The 19,011-nt window shown below is 40.3% G+C and overlaps 1 protein-coding gene across 1 annotated transcript in view; it reads left to right on the plus strand.

Moving 5' to 3' along the window:
* Window positions 1–3,638: 3,638 nt before the first annotated feature.
* The window catches only part of LOC102834369 (chromosome unknown open reading frame, human C10orf11), a 1,226,642-nt gene continuing 1,211,269 nt past the window's right edge, over window positions 3,639–19,011 (plus strand). Inside the window, exon 1 of the mRNA XM_006835932.1 lies at window positions 3,639–3,863. Coding sequence (XP_006835995.1) covers window positions 3,817–3,863 — 47 coding nt within the window. The 5' untranslated portion in view covers window positions 3,639–3,816. The remainder of the gene's footprint in view (window positions 3,864–19,011) is intronic.

A 19,011-nucleotide genomic window follows, 5' to 3' on the forward strand; every position in this document is an offset into this window, starting at 1 on the left:
TTTTGAGCTACTGCTCCCATAGGTGTAGGTCAAGTTCATCAAATTGTATGAGAATACTTTTTTTTTTTTTTCCTCTTCTTTTTACTTCTGGTTGAGCTCTTATCATCCAGTCACTGAAGCCAGGATAAGTGGGTATTATCTGCAAGTGTGGGTGTTCTTGTGCATATGCCCTCTCTGATGAAGCCTTTCTTGTCCCTGAAAACTGAGACCTAATCAAGTATAAACCAGAACCACGCTCCTTGCCACTGGGGCAATTCAGACTCATACCAACTCTGTCTAGGGTTTCCGAGGTCATAAATCTTTCCAGGAGTAGAAAGTATCTTCTTTCTTCCACGGAGAAACAGGTGGGTTTGAACTGCCAACAGTTGGCCATCCAGTGCTTACCTTAGAACACCACGAGGGTTCGTAAGTACGTTGCAGTAAAATACTTCCTGACTCCTCCAGGCAGCCCTTCCCGCCCTCCTTAGTGTACTCACTCCTTTGTACTTAATTTGTGCTGTGCATCAGTATTGAAGTGATTTCCTTATTTGTCGGTTTGCTCCACTGGACTGTATTCTGCATTTTTCATTCACCTTCTTGTCCCAATGCCTGGCTCATAATAAAAGCCAATACGGTTTTACTATGAAAAAATTGTCAGTTCCTCCCGATGCTCAATGCAGGCATCTGCAGACAGGACAGCTACTAATAGTTCTCAAGGAGGGATATGATACTTTGATTATAAATTAACTGTTGCTTTATTATTTGACAAGAGAAATAGATATGGGACAGACAGATGAATAAGTGGATTAAAATGAGTTGTGGTGTCTTTTTGTAGAGAGAAGTCGTGAAATAAGAGCAAATGTTTGTGGGAATGTTTAAAAGTTATAAAGTGCCTTATTATTATTATTAGTGTGCTATTACTTGTTGTTGTTATGTGCCTTCGAGTTGATTCCGACCCATAGCAACCCTGTATAGGCTTTCCAAGGAGCCGCTGGTGAGCTTGAACCACCAACCTTGCAGTTCAAATGACTTTGCAGTCAGACACATTAGCCCACAGCACCACACCAGGACTCTGTGATATTACTTACTAGGGTAAGTAAAAAAATATTGCAACCAAGGTTCTAGTTCATACATGCACCAATTTACTGTAAACAAAACGAGTTTGAACATTTCAATATGATTAGTGGATGGCTGCAGACAAGTTTCACTTGGTAATGCACTTCTCTTAGTCTCATTTGTTGTTGTTGTTGTTGTTAAGTCCCATCAAGTCAGTTCCGACTCATAGCGACCTTATATAGGGTACTCAAGGAGCGGCTGGTGGATTTGAACCAACGACCGTATGGTTCATATCAATCTTGCGGTCCAGTGCTTATTCCACAGCGCTACACCAGGACTCCAAATCTCATTAAGGTGCCTTCAGAAAAGCCCAATTAAAACAGTGGCTTCCAAGGGAATCTGCTGGACCAGTCAAGTTCAAGGCAGCTAGGTCAGCTCAGAGGTCAGCTCAGAAGACTGGCATTCTTGGGTTCACCAAAGGGTAATCTTGATAGCTTACAAAAATTACAAGGGCTCACTATGAAGAAATGTTAAGAAAATGGAAACCTGTAATAGTGAAAAAAGGATCAGGAAAGTGGCAGCAAGGAATATTTTCCCTCACAGTGCTGTTGCTCATTTTTTTGCAGGGAGCAAGGAGATTTTCTTGGGAACCTGTACCCCATCCACCCCATAGCCCTGATCTTGCCCCCTTCAGATTTTTTTTTTTGCTTCCTCAACTAAAAGGACATTGAAAGGGAACACTATTTGAATTCCTGGAGAGTGCCAACGCTGCCAACACTGCCATTTTAATGTGGTGTAAGTTGATGAATGCAGAATTCTTTGGGGAAGAGTTAAGATGGATGCCACCTTCAGATGTGTATGGACCTAGATGGAGGATATGTCAAGCTTCAAACTTTGATTTTGTTGAAAAGAAAGATTTATATGATTTTTCAGCAATTCTTTTTGACATGCTATTGTATTTGTTCCCATTGTAACACTGTGAGGGATGTAAGACTATGACTACTCCCGTTAAAAGTCGTGGAAACTGAAGTTCAATTTGTGGTTTACCCAAAGTTTGCACAGGTCTATATGTAGTAAGTGCCAAAGGAGTCACAGTTAAGCCCTGTAAATCCCGTGGGATGGTTTTTTTGTTTTGTTTTGTTTCCTTATATCCTTTTTGGATTACTCTTCCTTGCAAATAAGGAGCTCTGGTAGCTTAGTGGTTACGAATCAGTCTGTGAACCTTAAGGTTAGCAGTTCAAAACTACCAACGGCTCTGTGGGACAAAGATGAGGCTTTCTGCTCCTGTAAAGATTTACAGCTTCAGAAAACCTGTACAGGGTCCCTATGAGTCGGAACCGACTCCATGGCACATAACCACCCCACCACCCTTGCAAATAAATGAGCAAAGAAGAGAAGAGAAAACAAAAGAAGGGAAATAGAAATCTCAATAAGGGACAGTTGCTTTATTTCATTTATTACATTTAATTAATGACAAGACGTCCTAGTGGCATAGTGGATTATGTATTGGGCTGCTAACTACAAGGTTAGTAGTTCAAATCCACCCTAAAAAAAATGAAGCTTTCTGCTCCTGTAAAGATTCACAGCCTTGGAAACCCTATACAGGGTCATTATGAGTCCGAACTGATTTGATGGCACACTAGCACCACCACGGCCAATAAGCGACAACTCTGCAAGGTAGCTAGCTATTACTGCCCCCATTTTACAGATTAGTTATTAGAAGATTGGAAAGGATAGTGGATTGCTACCGTGTAACAGAGTTCAGACTCAAACCCAGGTTCCCTGTTTCTCTGGAACTCAGTTATTCTGTCACATTGCCTGGATCACCTTTCTGACCCCGGAGTCACTAGAGGAAGGTTCTAGCTTTGTCTTGGCCGTACCCCTCTCCCCTACCCCCTCAGTACGGGAATGTGTTGGAGGATCAGAGCTATAATGTTTTTGCTGTCGTCTTCCGTGGAAAACCTCTGAAACCTGTACATTACAGTTCGGCAAGATTTCAAATGAAAAAACTGATGACCTGCTGATGGATTTTCATTGGCTCCTAGAAATGATCAACCATAAGGCTTTGTGCTGTGTGGCTGAGGATGTATGTACAGTGTGTATGTATGATGCTGATCAAGACATAAATTTGCCGGAAATGAATGCTAAACAATTGCCTTTTTTTTTTTTTTTTAATTAAATTCTTCGGTCATTCTGTTTTAACTGTCCATCTCTGATTTGTTTCTGCTTTTTGTTTTTTGTCATTCCTCCTCTTCTTTCTTAACAGATGAGGGAAACACATGACTGTTTTTTTTTTAGTTTTTTTTTTTATCCTTTTTGTAGATAGTTTCTCAGCTGTATTTCAGTGACTGAAGGTTCCATGAGGCTTCAAGGAAGGCAGCACTTTTTGCTTAAGGTCTGCCAGGTATCATGCAGTCAGGAGCCAGAGATAAAAGGTGTATTGTTTTCCCTCCAGGGTTAACAGCTGTGTAGTTTCTCTAGATGCGCTCACTGGCCCAAATAAGGTCAAGATAAAGCAAGGAGTTGGTTGGAATCAGACTACGACAGATGTTCCTTGAGAACCATTGAGGAAAGGGTTTGGTGGAGAGAGGCTCTCTGGAGCTCTCTCACTTGTTGAGACTTTTCACCAGCACCGCACGTGTGTGTTTTTGTTTTATTTTTTTCCCCTCACCCCCAGAGTCGTGGTGTACCTGCTGTTGTTCCTAAGCCCCTTGCCAACAGTGGCATCTGCTCAGTGTAGACACCAAGAATTTGAATGTCAATATCTTTGCCTTGAAATGAATGGAAAAGTATTTGTCACTCAGCAGCAATCATTCTTCAAATGAAAGGTTAGCCAGACAGGGCCTTTAATCAAAGAGTCGGTCTTTTCTGTCAGCAGTGCCTTTTAAATAGCAATGATGAAGGCTGGCTGTCAGGGTTGGACTTGATGAGGGAGATGATTGATCTGCATAAATCATTTTCTTTTAACATTGTCAGTGAAGAGTAAATTGGTGGGACATTTTGGGTATTAGCTGTGTTGAAATTAATATGCACTCTCCTAGGTGTGTCCTCACTTACGTAGTCCTCATAAAAGAAGGTAGGAATTAAAAAGAGGCTTTGAGGCTGGCATTGTTCTAACAAGAAAGTTGAACCGTTCTCACTGCTGCGGTCATCATATTGCATACTAAATTTGGAAGTTGAGTGTGTAGCACATTTTATAAACTCCGAAAGGAATCTAGTTAATTTGGGAATTAGCTGGAGTCAGTAGCATTTAACAACCAGTAAATCTGCGAAGACTCACTGCTCAGAGGAAAGAAATCCAAGAATGGTTTCTGGTTGAAAGGATTGGGTATCTACTTCCCAGAATGCTGTAGTAGACCCGGTTTGGGCTCAAATCCGAGTTGAGTCTTTGGTAAGTCGGCTTGACTGTGACACTTCATCTTTTCAAGTGTGTTTCTTTGTCTCTAAAAATGGGAGGCCATTAATTACCTTTGATGTCGGATGTTTTTGGTACTAAACAGAGTCATGTTGGTAAAAGTACCAAGCAAAATACCTGGCACATGCGAGCAGGTACTCTGTAAAGTTAATTTCCTCCTTTAACTCAAGCAAAATGACCCAAACCCAGAGCTTCTGCTAAAACAGTCATATCAATAGCATGACTGATAAATTGCCTGACTTGGTTATTCCTGTACTTGCTGGGCTAGGCCATTTTCTATATCAAAAACATGCTTGAAGGGGCAAAAGAAATGCCCAATAGCCGAATAGTGGCATGGAGAATGTAGTGGAAGAAACCAGGGAGAAATGTGGTCAGGAACACTTTTTTTTTTTTCTTTTTGTCCCATTTGTCTATGAACTAAATTTTAGAAACTCCTTCCTATGTCTGGTCTCAAATTCTTCAGATTGTTGAACAATCCAAACCTGTGCAAGACAGAGTTGGAATTTACAATGAGGTCTGTGGAACACAATGGCTATGTGACTTTGGGCAAGAGAGTTAATTGCCTCCTTGTCTTTCGGGTTTCTCACCTGTAAAATGGGAGTAGTAATACTAGCTGTCTTACAGTGCCAGAGTTACTGAGTAACATATAAAAGTGTAATAAACTACCTAGAAGAGTGCCTGCAGTATGCATATTAAGTATGATTAGTGCTACTGATTGATTGATGAACTTACAAAGTGAATATTGACAAAATACAATTAGGCCCAGTGTGTTCAAAGAAGAAACATATTTAGCTGTTTATAGGAGCTGATGATACTGTATGCTGGAATGAAAAGCTTCATTCCTGAGAAACTTCCCTCTTGGAGCCAGGAGGATCCTAAAAACATCCGTATTTTAGCTGAGCAGTAGCTGCTGTTGGAATCAGTGACCCACACAGCCTTTCTCTGCTCTTGGAGTAAAATCGGAAGGAAATGGTCTTATGGGAAGAACTAACAAGATGGGGATTTCTTTCAGCGTATATTTTTCATTGATTACATCTCTAAGGCATTGAAAGATAGATGTTATAGGGTCTTTTGATAGTCATCACTTGCTATATTGAAAATAAAGGTTAAAAGAGCATCATCTGTTTATCCAGATGCTTTATGTGCCTCTCATAATGGTAGATCCACATCAGTTCTTGCTTGTGGGCATGTGGCAAGGACAGGTTGGAGGCTCTGTACCACAGGTGTACCATGTTGCTGTTGAGTTAGTTCTGATGGTTCCCTAGTGTTTTCAAGGCTGTGGCTTTTCTGCAGCGCTTTGCCAGGCCTGTCCCTGGAGGTGCCTCTGAGTGGGTTGAGCACTCAACCTTTTGTGCTATCCAGGGACTCATCCTGTTTGCCACACCTACTGCTGTTGAGCCTATTCTAATGACTAGTGACCCTATGTGAAAGAGTAGAAGTGCACCATAGGGTTTCCAAGGCTGTAACCTTACGGAGTCCTGTAGGATCAGCACTGCACTGCCTACAACAAGGTTGCTAGTTCAATCCCAACAGCCGCTCCTCAGAAGCCCTATACAGACTGGATGACATGCAACAACACCAGTCTTTACGGAAGCACACTGCCTCTCATGGAGACACTAGCAGGTTTGGAACTCTGACTGTTGGATTGGCAGCTGCACATTTTCAACCGCTGCACCACCAAGGCTTGCTCATGTGTGCCGTACAGCAGTGCAGAGGGGCAGAGGTTACCTGAAGAGTACCTCTGTCTGTGGGAGATTGGCTTTCTCTCCAAGGCTCGTATTTGGCGGAGGTGATTAGTTGTATTGGACTTTGTTTCTTCTTTCCCATCTTTTGACTTTATTTCATTTTGGGCTTTTAGTCTTTGTTTGCATAACGACAAAAGTTTTTACAAGATATGTCCAGAGGAACTTTCAGGAACACTGAGAGCTTTGGTGTGGGACTCCTCGAAGGGATTTGGAGGCAGCTAATAAGTCTTCCCATTTTCAGATACAGAGATTTAAGCTTTTTCCCAGTCTCACGTCTTTGGTGGTGATGCTACATTAAGCTTAATCTTTGTGTTGTTCCTGGAAAGAGACTGAAATTGTGCTATATCTTCTTCAGCAACAGAATGACTATATATGAAAATATCTAGAAAACATTTTCTGCTACTTTGGCTTGCAATACTTGTGGGCTACAAAAGTGATGAAATTTACCCTACTAGGTTCTTCCCTCATGTTGTCCTTATTAGTAAAGCATAACTGCTTAATGGTGTCCAGCTATATTGGTTGTGATACTCTGCTAAAGATTAATTTCATGTAAAGAAGATCAGAAACAAGGTGTTTAAGAGCTCCTTTAATGTTCCATATACAGTAATTTATCAAAATGATAGATATTTAGCCTTTTGTATTGGATATGAAACATTAGCTTAAAGTCTGTACTGCTTTCTGTCTTAAAATACTCATTACATTTTTCTCCCTGTAAGCATCTCTGACCTCTGCCCTTCATCTCATCTTGAACAATCTGCCACCAGCTCCCAGAGGCTCTCATGTCATGAACTTAGCCTTAGGTTAAGGTTCTCTGGTACCTTGGGCAATGACCAATCTGACTCTCTTTGGACGTATGTAGACAATCAGCAGAATCCATGAACAAATATTTATTGGACGTACATTGTGTTTCCCATGTTGAAGGCACATTGGACATTGCTACATTTGGAACATTGAATGATACAAAGTGGACTTAACTTCATTGAGTATAAAATGATGGAAAACGGATTTCCTTGTTCAAGATACAGCCTCATTACTCCCAAGTTGGTAATTACCTTTTTTTTTTTTTTGAGTTATGAGCTAATGAGGCCTAAAAAATCTGGGCAGTTTCTCCCCATATCATCTTTCTATTTGGGGCAATATGAAAACTGTAGATTTTTATTAAGTTCAATGCCTAGGATGAGTCCATTGCTAAGCCTACAGTGGCTCCGTATTGTGTAGGAGTTTGGCATTCCAGACCTTAAAATAAGTGTAATACCCATTTAATATTTTTTGATGAATTGATGAATGAAAGAATTAAGAAACCCCACTTTTCTTTTTCACTGTTATTGCCCACTTAGTCCTAATACTTGCATGTGTTACAGTGACTTATGTGATACTGTGATTTGATAGCTATGCCATAGTAGTTGAAATACTAGAGGGGTCACCCGTGTTGGATAGTTTTATGTGTAGCTTCCAAACTAAGACAGACTAGGAAGAGGGAGCAGGTGATCTACTTCTTTAAAAAATTGCACCATGGAAAACCTATGAATAACAGCAAAACATTGTCTGATACAGAAGGTGAGCCTTCCTAGTGGGCAGTCACTCAGTATATAAATGGGGAAGAGTTGCCTCCTCAAAATAGAGCCAACCATAATGACATGCGCGGGCAAGTTCGCAGCGTTTTTTGAACATTACCTAATGTAATCTAAATGAAGTGGAATGCATCAAGGTCAATATCCTAGGCATTACAGAGCTGAAATGGACTGGTATTGGCTACTCTGAAGGAGACAACCATATGAAGAAGCTCCCAAAAATTTGTGGGAACATGGAATCAAAAGATCATGAAAAATTTCCATGAATTTTGTGAAGCCCCTTTATATAGTCTGCTGTGCAGCAAATGACAAATCAAAGAGGAATGATACCACACTCAACATCAAAAAGAACATTTCAAGATCCATCCTGAAGTATAGTGCAGTGACTTATAGGATGACATCTATAAACCTACAGTATCAATATAATTCACATCACATAAGGAAAATCAGATAATACAACTATGATTCAGATTTGCACACAAACCACGAATACCAAAGAGGAAAGAACTGAATATATTTCTGCAACCAAAATTGATCAAACATGCAGTCTAGATGCATTAATATTTACTGATGATTGGAATGTAAAAGTTGGAAGCAAAGAAGGATGTGTAGTTAGATAATATGACCTTATTAATAGAAGCAGTATGGGAGATTGCATGATTGAATTTTGTAAGATAAAGGACTTATCCATTGCAAATGCCATTTTTCATCAACATAAATGGTGACTATGTATGTGGACCTTAGTGGATGGAAGACACAGGAATCAAATTGACTACATTTGTGGAAAGAGATGATAGAGAAGCTCTGTGTCATCATCCATAGCAAGGCCAATGACCTACTGCATATCATACAGTTAATTGCTCGTATGTAAGTTCAAGTTGAATCTGAAGAAAATATTTAAAAAGTCCATAAGAGTCAAAGCATGACCTTCAGTATATCACACATGAATTTTAGAGACCACCTCAAGAACAGATTTAACAGATTGAACACCAGAAGATGAGTCATGGGATAACATTGAGGAAATCATACATGAAGAACCAAAAGGTTGTTTAAAAGATAGGAAAGAAAGAAAAGACCAAAATGAATGTCTTGAAACTTGTTCTTGAACAAAGAGTAGAGAAAATGGTAGAATCAATGATGTAAAAGAGCTGAACAGAAGCTATCAAGGGTCAACCTAAGAAAACAATGCCAAGCATCATAATGAAATGTGCAACAGCTTGGAGTTAAAAAATCAAAAGGGTGGAACACACTCAGAAAAAATTCAGGCCTCAAGTTGACATACTAAAGGAATCAAAGGACAAAATGTCAAACAATGCAGGAAGCATAAAAAAAATGGAAGGGGTACACAGAGTCACTGAAGCAAGAAGAGTTGGAAAATGAAACCTATCAAGAGGTAGCATATAATTAAGAGCAGATGATATTGATGGAAGAAGTCCAAGATGCATTTACGGCATTGGTGAAAAACAAGGCTTCAGGAATTGCTGGCATACCAGTTGAGCTGGTTCAACAAATGAACACAATTGTGGAAGCACTCAGTCATCTATGCCAAGACATTGGATATAACCTGGCTAACCAACAAGGAAAAATCAATATTTTTGCCCGTTCCAAAGAAAAGTGATTTAGCAGAATTCCGAAGTATTCAAATAATGTCATTAATATCCCACGTAAATGAAAATTTTCCGGAGATAATTTAGAAAATTATTGTAGCAGTACATCAATAGAGTCTGCTAGAAATTTCAAGTTAAATTCAGAAGAGGCCAGGTGTGGTTGCTAGGCATCATTGAGTTGTTCTGATCCATAGTGGTCTGTGCACAACATAACAAGATACTGCCTGGTCCTGCACCATCCCCACAATCATTGTTAAGCTTGAGCCCATTGCTTCTGCCATTGTACCAATCCATCTCTTTGGGTTCTTCATCTTTTTAGCTGACTCTCCAGTTTGGTCCCTCCTGATAATATGTCTGAAGTACGAGAAACCCAAGTTTTGCCATCCTGGATTTTCGGGCGTATTCAGGCTGTGCTTCTTCGAACACAGATTTATTTAATTTTCTAGCAGTCCATGGTACTTCTAATATTCTTCTACAACATCGTTATTCAAATGCATCTTCCTTATTCATTGTCCAACTTACACATACATATGATGCTATTGAAATTACCATGGTTTGAATCAGGTGCACCTTAGTCCTCAGACTAACATCTTTGCTCATGAACACTTCAAAGAGTTCTTATGCAACAGATTTACCTAATGTAATACTTAATTTTATTTCTTGACTGATGTTTCCATGAGTGTCGGTAGTGGATCTAAGCAAGATGAAGTCTTTGACAACTTGAATCTTTCTTCTATTTATCATGATGTTCTTCTTCATATAATCCACCTTTTGGAATTATTTGCTCAGTGTACAGATTGGATAGGTATAGTGAGAGTCTAAAACCCTGATACTTACACCTTTCCTGATTTTAAACCATTCAGTGTCCCTTTGTTCTGTTCAAATGACTGCCTCTTGGTCTATGTACAGGATCCTCATGAGCACAATTAAGTGTACTGAAATACTCATTCTTTGCAGTGTGTCCATAGTTTGTCGTGATCCACACAGTCCAAAGCCTTTGAATAGTCAAACACATCTTTCTGATATTCTCTGCTTTCAGCCAAGACCTTTCTGATGTCAGTAGTGATATTCCTCTTTCCACATCCTTAACAGAATCTGGCTTGAACCTCTGGCAGTTCCCTGTCAGTGTACTATCACAGATGCTTTTGAATTATGTTTAGCAAAACTTTACTTGCATTCCAACCACCAGTAATTACCAACACATCTTGAATGCACATTTGATAAATTTCAGACTGAAGAAATTGGTAAACTTCTTTAACTTCATCATCTCTGGATTTAGTGGTTGTCCATAAATTTGAATAATAGTGACCTTGACTGGTGTCTCTTATATGGATACTATCCTATCAAAAACAGCATGATTCTTCTAGATAGATCTTGAAATGTTCTTTTTGATGATGAGTACGATACAGTCCTCTTCAATTTGTCATTCCTGGCATAGTCAACCTAATGAAGGTCATATTCAAAATAGCTAATACCAGTCCATTTCAGTTTACTAATGCCTAGGATATTGATCTTTATGTGAGTCATTTTATTTTTGACAGCTTTCAATATTCCTAGATTCATACTTCATACATTTAGTGTTCTGATTGTTGAAGATCTTTACAGCTATTTTTCCTCATTTTGAGTTGTGCCCCTTCAGCAAATGAAGGTCCCAAGAATTTTGCTGCATTTGCATCATCATAATCAAGTCCACTTTGAGGAGGAACTCTTCCTCAGTCATATTTGATTGGCTTCCTACCTGAGGGGCTCATTTTTTGGCTTTTTATATTACAACTTTCTGCTGCCATTCATCATATTTCAGTATTCAGTATTCTGGTGTTATCTGACAGTGTTTCACTGCTAGTCATAAGATTTTTAGTGACTAAACATTCAGAATAAATATGGTGAAAAAATTCAATCCTGACCACACATTTCCTGATTTTGAATGACTCAGTATCTCCTTGTTCTGTTCCAACCACTTGGTCTATGTATGTACAGGTGCCTCATGAGCACAGCTTACTGTTCTGAAATCCCCAGTCTTTGCAATGTTGTCCATATCCCATCAGGATCCACAGTTGAAAGCTTTTAGAGAGTCAATAAAGCACGGGTGAACATCTTACTGGTGTTTTCTTTATATCTGCAAACATCCATCTGACATCAGCGGTGATGTCCCTCATTCTGTGTCCTCTTCTGAATTTGGCTTGAATTTCTAAAAGGCTCTGTTGATGTATTAGCTACAGCAGTTTTTAAAATTATTTTAAGCGAAACTTTACTTAGGCATGATATTAATGATATTATTTGATTACTTCTGCCTTCTGTTGGATCACCTCTCTTTGCAGTGGGCACAAATATGGATCTCTTCCTCCTGGTTATCTAGAAATCTTCCAGATTTCTTGGCATAGATGTGTGAGTGCTTCTACTCTTGTATCCGTTTGTTGAAACATCTCAGTTGGTATTTCAGAAATTCCTGGAGCCTTGCTTTTTATCAATGCCTTCAGTGCAGCTTGGACTGAAGCATTTGTCGTCTCCGTAAAACATTTTTATTAATTTGCAATATATTTGTATATTACCGGCTGTTTGCTGGTTTTCCATTATGAAATAATTATTTCTAGAATGTTCTGACCCAAATGCTACCTATCTACATCTAGACATATATCTTCTTGTCCTATATCCTTTGCAAGATTTTTCCACTCTTCTCTGAATTCATAACAATTTAGGTTGCAATATACTTCCCATGCTTCATTGTGTAGTGGGTTATGTGTCTGGCTGCTAGCCACAATGTCTGTGTCTATAGTTCGAACCCACCAGCCGCTCTGTGGGAGAAAGATGAGATTATTTACCTCCATAAAGATTTACAACTTAGGGAACAGTGCTACTCTGTCTTATGCTTTCACTATGAGTTGGAATCAAGTCGATGGCAGTGGCTAATGCTTGAATATAAAATTTCTCTAGATATTTTATATACATAGAAATCATTTTTCTTTTACATTACAGTATCTTCAAGAACAGGGACCTATGCTTTGTATGTTTTCTACAACACACACCATGTGCTTGGACATACATTATAAACAAAGGATCCAGTGATCTGACATGGTCTACAAAGATGAACCCTAACTGGACTTTCCTATTTTATGCCAGAAAGGTACTAGAATCACACAGTGATTGCTTTTGCAATACGTAAATCTCAGTGCAATCTTTATGATTGCCTGGGGGAATGTGAACATGAAGACCCCATCAGGTTCATCTGTGATATCTCTGAGGACTGTCTTGCTTGCCAGGTTGTTGTTTGCAGCTCTGTCTGATGGTACCTTTGGATCCAGACAGTTGAATAGCTCCCGTATTTTCTTGCTCCATTTTATGCTTGATGGCTCAGTATTTCATTTTCTGCTTTTGTGTTAAAGTCTCTCGTGTCTCCTTAAGTGGGATACCTTAATTAGGGAGCTCCTGCTGCGTGAGTGAGGAGATGGGGCCATACTGCTTTTCTTCTTTACCGGGCAGTGTGCATGGAGGCTCCTTTGGGCTAGAGACATCAGCCTGGCAGTACATCCTGTGATTTCCCCATCACTTGTGTATGTTTCATCTAAGTCTTATCTCAGAAGGCCTTCAAATCCTGCTTGGCTTGAAATGTTTTTGGCAATAGGTAGGTGTTCTTGGTTGACTTTCAGCCTACGCTTTCATTTTGAGGACATGCCCACATTGTTGATTTGTGTGCCAGATCTGTGATTTCTTTTGGTTTCCTTCCCCACCCCCATAATATATGAATACCGTTATCGTCAGAGTTGGCAACGAGTAGCATGTGGCAGTGTACTATTAGCACTGGCCTTTGCACCACAGAAACCCTATATGGGGTCTCCATGAGTTGGAACCAACTCAATGGCGTTTAATAGCAATAACATTTATTAAGGCCTCTTTAAAACATTTTAATTTTTTGTTAAATTTGCAAGTAATGCTGGAGGAAACCACTTTTATTTTAGCACGTACTTGTAATAGAGATGTGAATACAAAGTGTGAAGGTTTCTGTGTTGCTTTGGTAGCTTTTACCAGAAACCCAAAGCAATAGGAGTTTCCTTCACATAAAAAAAGGGCAGAGATAGGGAGGCTAAGGTTATTAAATTAGGTTCATGGGACCAGCAAAGACTAAGGTTTCTTCTGCCTCTCTGCTCCCCCATCCTTAGTTTTACGCTTTCATTGTCAAAGTCACTTCGTGGCTCAGTCTAGCTGTTGGAGCTGCATCCCACCATCCACCTTACAGGAAGGAGGAGGAAGGAGAGAGGAAAAGACAGCAGTGTGACACACTCTCAAGGAGCTCTTCTCTAAGTCCTACTGAACAGGTTTATATACATGTTGCTTCCGCCTAACCAAGACCCTGTTGGAGCCACTCATTCCAGGCTGTGAGAACCAATTGTGGCCTGTTCAGGAGTTTTTGTGAGCCAGTGGGATTAGTTTTGGTAACTTGAAATTAACCTCAGTGCGAGTAATTGATTCCACATACATTGGTAAGCATTAGGAATCAGGGTTGTAGTCCTTAACCCTTTATATCAGAGAGCTGATTGTTAAACATCTCCCAGGACATGACAGTATCTCAGGTTGCAGGGAAGCCTGGTGCATTGCCACTCAGAATAAAACTAGGGGTCTGTTACCAAAAGCAAAGGTACAGTGGATAATGGGAAAGAAAGGCCAAATTTCCCCTTCTTAGAAGTCATGGTGTGACACTGTAGGATAAGCACTAAACTGCTAACCCCAAGGTTGGCAGTTCAAACCTACCGGTCACTCCTTGGAAACCGTATGAGTCATAACCAACTCGAGGAAATGGAACCACAGCAATAACAACAAAGAACTCTATAGAATGAGTATGTTTCTCCCATTCATGTGGTTCACTAGGAGAATATTGAAAGTGCCATGGCCTGCCAAAAAAACCTACAGATCTGTGTTGGAAGAAGTGCAGCCAGAGTGTTCCTTGGAAGCCAGGATGGCCAAACTTCGTCTTTCATACTTTGGACGTATTGTCAGGAGGGAACAGTTGCTGGAGAAGGGTATCATGTTTGGTAGGATGGAAGGTCACAGAAAAAGAGGAAGACCCCAACGAGATGGATTGGCAAAGTGGCAGCATCGATGGACTCAAGTGTGGCAACGATAGTAAGGTTGACCCAGGATCAGGCAGTGTTTCGTTCTGCAGTGCATAAGGTCACTATGAGTCGGTACCAACTCGATGGCACCTTACAACAACAACAACTCTTTCTGTACCTGAGCTCGTGTTTGTGGAGAACAGATTCTTCACAAAGGATGTGTTCACCACATGACTTTTACAAAGAACACTTGCCAGACGGATGGCTGGTTCCTCCTAATATTAGTAGAGTGAGGATGGCCATGATTTATGGAATCAGGCATAGTTCCTAGTTGTGTGGCTTTGGCGCAGTTACCTAAGCACTCTTAGCTTCCATTGATATTTTCCTGCACAATGTGCATGTTCCTGTTTGTTTCTGTAGTAATTCTTTGCCAGTGAAAGGAGATTTCAAAACGCTTCAGCAGAGCCTGGCCCCACGTACAAGCAGTAGATGGTGACTGGGGTTTCTGCATATAGAGAGAAGCCCCTACGGGGAGGTACAACACACACAGGGACAAGAAGGAAACCATGAAACAGGCCTTTGAACATTAAGTATAGGGTCAGTATGCGTTGTAGAATTGAGCATCAGCTAGGAAAGCAGTGGGTGGTGAATGCATAGAATTGGAAATGATGCCACTGACTCTAGAAGCCAATCTCCAGGCTAATTGGTAGTTATAAAAACCTCAGAGTAAGTCAAGCATGTCACCAAGCAAGTGCATATTACAAGTAGATTTAAAATCATCTTTGCAACTACTCCGTTACTTTTCTTGAGGATATCAGGAGCTTGACTTGTGGAACTTGACAGGAATCAACATAAATGTTCTTTTCCTCCTCCAACTATATTGAACATCGCACAGATGTGTAGTTAAGTATTTATTATGAACATGCAAATATTGATGTCCCTAAGGCCCAGACTTTGATTTTCAAACTGCTGTTGCTATGTTTGGAATTGTTGATTAATACAGGTCTTTGCTCTGACACAAAGCATGTGTGACTTCAGGGCCACTGAGAACAGCATCCTAAAGAAACAAGAAGCAAAGGCTTGATGTTCTAAGAAGCGGACAGCATGTGAGGATGGGCCTTGCTCTCAGAAATTGACAACAGGCAACAGATGGATGAGTTGGTTATGGATGTGCCTAGCACAGAGCTTTCTACCACTCATAGGTCAGCTTGTTGCACTGTGGGAACTTGCATATTGCTGTGTGATTGTAACCTGTGCCACTGGTATTTTGAATGCCAACAGAGTCACCCATTGTGGATAGGTTTCAGCTGAGCTCCCAGACTAAGGCACAGAAGAAGGAGAGGTGGGCGACTTCTGAAAGTTTTGACACCGGAAGCCTTATGAGTCACGCCAAAACACTGTCAGAGAGCTTCAGAATATTGAATATTGAAAAATGATGGATAGTACCAGAATATTGTCAATTACAGAGCCAGAAGTTTGTGTTCTTTCACCATACTATTCAGTTCTATATTCTGAGCAAATAATCTGGTTTATATGAAGAAGAACATGGCATCAGGATTGGAGGAAGACTCAGTAACAACCTGCTTGCTGAAAGCAAAGAAGTCTTAAAATACTTAGTGTTGAAGACCAAAGACCACAGCCTTAAGTACATGCTGAATCTCAATGTAAAGAAAACAAAAATCCTCCCCACTGGACCAATGAATCACATCATGATAAATGTAAAAAAGATTGAAGTTATCAAAGGCTTCATTTTGCTCAGATCAAATGAAGCAACAGTGAAGAAGTCAAACGAAGTATTGCATTAAAAATCTGCTGTGCAAGACCTTTTTGATGTGTTCAAGAGCAAACATTGTTAGTTTGAGGACTAAAGTGCTCTTGACCTAAGCCATGGTGTTTTCAATAGCCTCATGAGCATGTGAAAGTTGAACAATGTATAAGAAAGACCATAGAATAACTGATGCATTTGGGTTATGGTGTTGGAGGAGAATATTAAGGGTACCATGGACAACCAGAAGAACAAACAAATCTGTGTTAGAAGAAGTACAACCAGAACGCTCCTTAGAAGCCGGATGGCCAAACTTCATTTCCCATATTTTGAACATGTTGTCAGGAGAATTACATCATGCTTGGTAAAGTGGAGGGACAGTGTCAAAGAGTTAGACCCTCCCCCCAATGTGATGGATTGTCATGGTGACAGCAGCAATAGTTTCAAGCAAGATGAAATTTTTGACAACTTCAATCTTTTCCACATTTATCTTGATTGGTCCAGTGGGAGGATTTTTGTTTTCTTTACATCGAGGTACAACACATACAAAAGGTATGGTCAATAGATGGAAACCTGATCCCCATACAGAATCTTCAGGTGGGAAATTTCCACTTGAAAGAACAAGCAGACTAGCCTGCAGCGGCTAGAAGAACAGAAGATACTTCTTGAAAGAAAGACCAGCAGGAAAAATCAAAAACAATATAATGGCATTCTGATTGACTTCTACAAGAACAAACAAGTTGTTTTCCTGGGAGCCATTAAGGCAAGAGGTCAGGTTCCCTCAGGGCAAACCCTCTTCCAAGACTAAGACTCAAGGAGAATACATGACCAGGCATGTGACCTTGCTGGTGACCTCATTGGTCACTGAAAAGGGGAAGTGTAGGGGAAAACAGCAATGAAGTTGTGAGCTAAGTCCGACTACGTTCAATAGATTCCTGTGAACCTAGGTTGAGACATTGTTGGCCAGCAGTATGGCAAGACATGGGGACTCCTGGGCCCAGAGACAGGGACATGGCCACAGAGGACTAGAGTGGAGAGTGAAGCATCCAGCTGATATAATTGAAGGGAGATGCACAAGAACACCCATACTTGCAGATAGCACCGATTTGACTTGGCTTCAATAGCTCGATGATCAGAACTCGACTAGAAGAAGAAAGAAGAGGAAAAAAAGAGTAATCTGATACAGTTTGATGCACTGGACCTATACTATGGATGTAGTACAAAAGAGGGAACAAATCTTTACAGCAAGGATCATTCTCACCACCTCTGTACACAGGGTTCACAGGGATGGGTAACTTAGACATTGGCTACCCATAATGGGAGTTGTGGGGGGGAGGGCACAAAGTCATGAAGTAACTGGCTTGCAGGCTTTCAAGAGGGAGCCTAGTTCTAGAGGGTGTTGGAATCCCCACTGAGTGGTTTCCAACCTGTCTTGATGGGGCTGATGAAAGGAGATGGGGATAAGACTCTTATGGTTCAATAGTGAATAATTGCTATCAGGACTGACTATGAGTGTTTGAAATGTAAAGGTAGATGTTCTGAAACAAAAAGAGGGGAGTAGTTGACTTTGCAGTCCAGGAGTGGAGGACCCTAGGACCATCAAGGGAGAAGAGCAGAGTGTGGGACCCTATCTAGAGAAGCAGTGACTCCAGAGATGGAGGCAGAGAAGATGGCGTGAAGAGATGGAGCTGCTGGGGACTCTGGACTTAGGGAGGAAGAGGATCTGTGTGATGACGGCTGCGGGGCATGCTTGTAGGGTATACCTTTTGGTTGTTTGATGATGCATGGAGAGGATATTAATCATTGTAATGAAACGAAATACAATAGGATGACTGTAAAGCTAATTTTCTCCCATGTAAACTATTACTTAATTCATTATAAAAACTAAAAAAAAAAAAAAAAAAAAGGCTGTGGTCTTTGATCTTTATAAGTAAGTTTTTTAAGCCCTCTTCATTTTCAGCAAGCAAGGTTGTATCATCTGCATATCGCAGGTTGTTAATGAGTCTTCCTCCATTCCTGATGCCACATTTTTCTTCATAGTATCCAGCTTCTAGGATTATTTGTTCAGAATATAGACTGAATAAATATGATGAAAGAATAGAACCCTGGTTCACACCTTTTCTAGTTTTAAACTATTTATTGTCCTCTTGTCTTGTTCAAACTGCCTCTTGGTCTATGTACAGGTACCTCATAAGCACAACTAAGTGTTGCAGATTACTAATTCTCCACAATGTTATCCATAGCTTGTCATGATCCACACAACCGAAAACCTTTGCATAGGCACTAAAGCACAGAGAAACATCTTTTTGGTATTCTCTGCTTTGAGTCAAGACCCATGTGATATCAACAGTGATATCACTCATTCCACATCCTCAGTGAAATCTGGCTTGAACCTCTGCGAGTTCTCTGTAAAAGCACTGTTGCAGCCATTTTAAATTTATCTTTAGCAAAATTTTACCTGCAGGGAATATTAATGATATTGTCTGATGGTTTCCACATTCTGTTGGATCACCTGTCTTTGGAATGGGCACAACTATATCTCTTACCATCAGTTCCATTTTCTTGGCATAAATGAGTATGTACCTTCAGTGTTGCATCAGTTTGTTGAAAGATTCCAATTTGTGTTCCATCAATTCCCAGAGCCTTCTTCTTTCCCAATACTTCCAGTGCACCTTGGACTTCTAAGTTCTGTATCATATGCAACTTGATCATATGCGACTTCTTGAAATGGTTGAACATGGACCATTTCTTTTTGTCTGTAGAATTCTTCAATACTGCCCAAGGCTGGAATTGTATGATGTGTATGATGTGATCCCACAACTTGTCTG

The sequence above is a fragment of the Chrysochloris asiatica genome, unplaced genomic scaffold, assembly GCF_000296735.1.
Source record: "Chrysochloris asiatica unplaced genomic scaffold, ChrAsi1.0 scaffold00020, whole genome shotgun sequence".
Lineage (NCBI taxonomy): Eukaryota > Metazoa > Chordata > Mammalia > Afrosoricida > Chrysochloridae > Chrysochloris > Chrysochloris asiatica.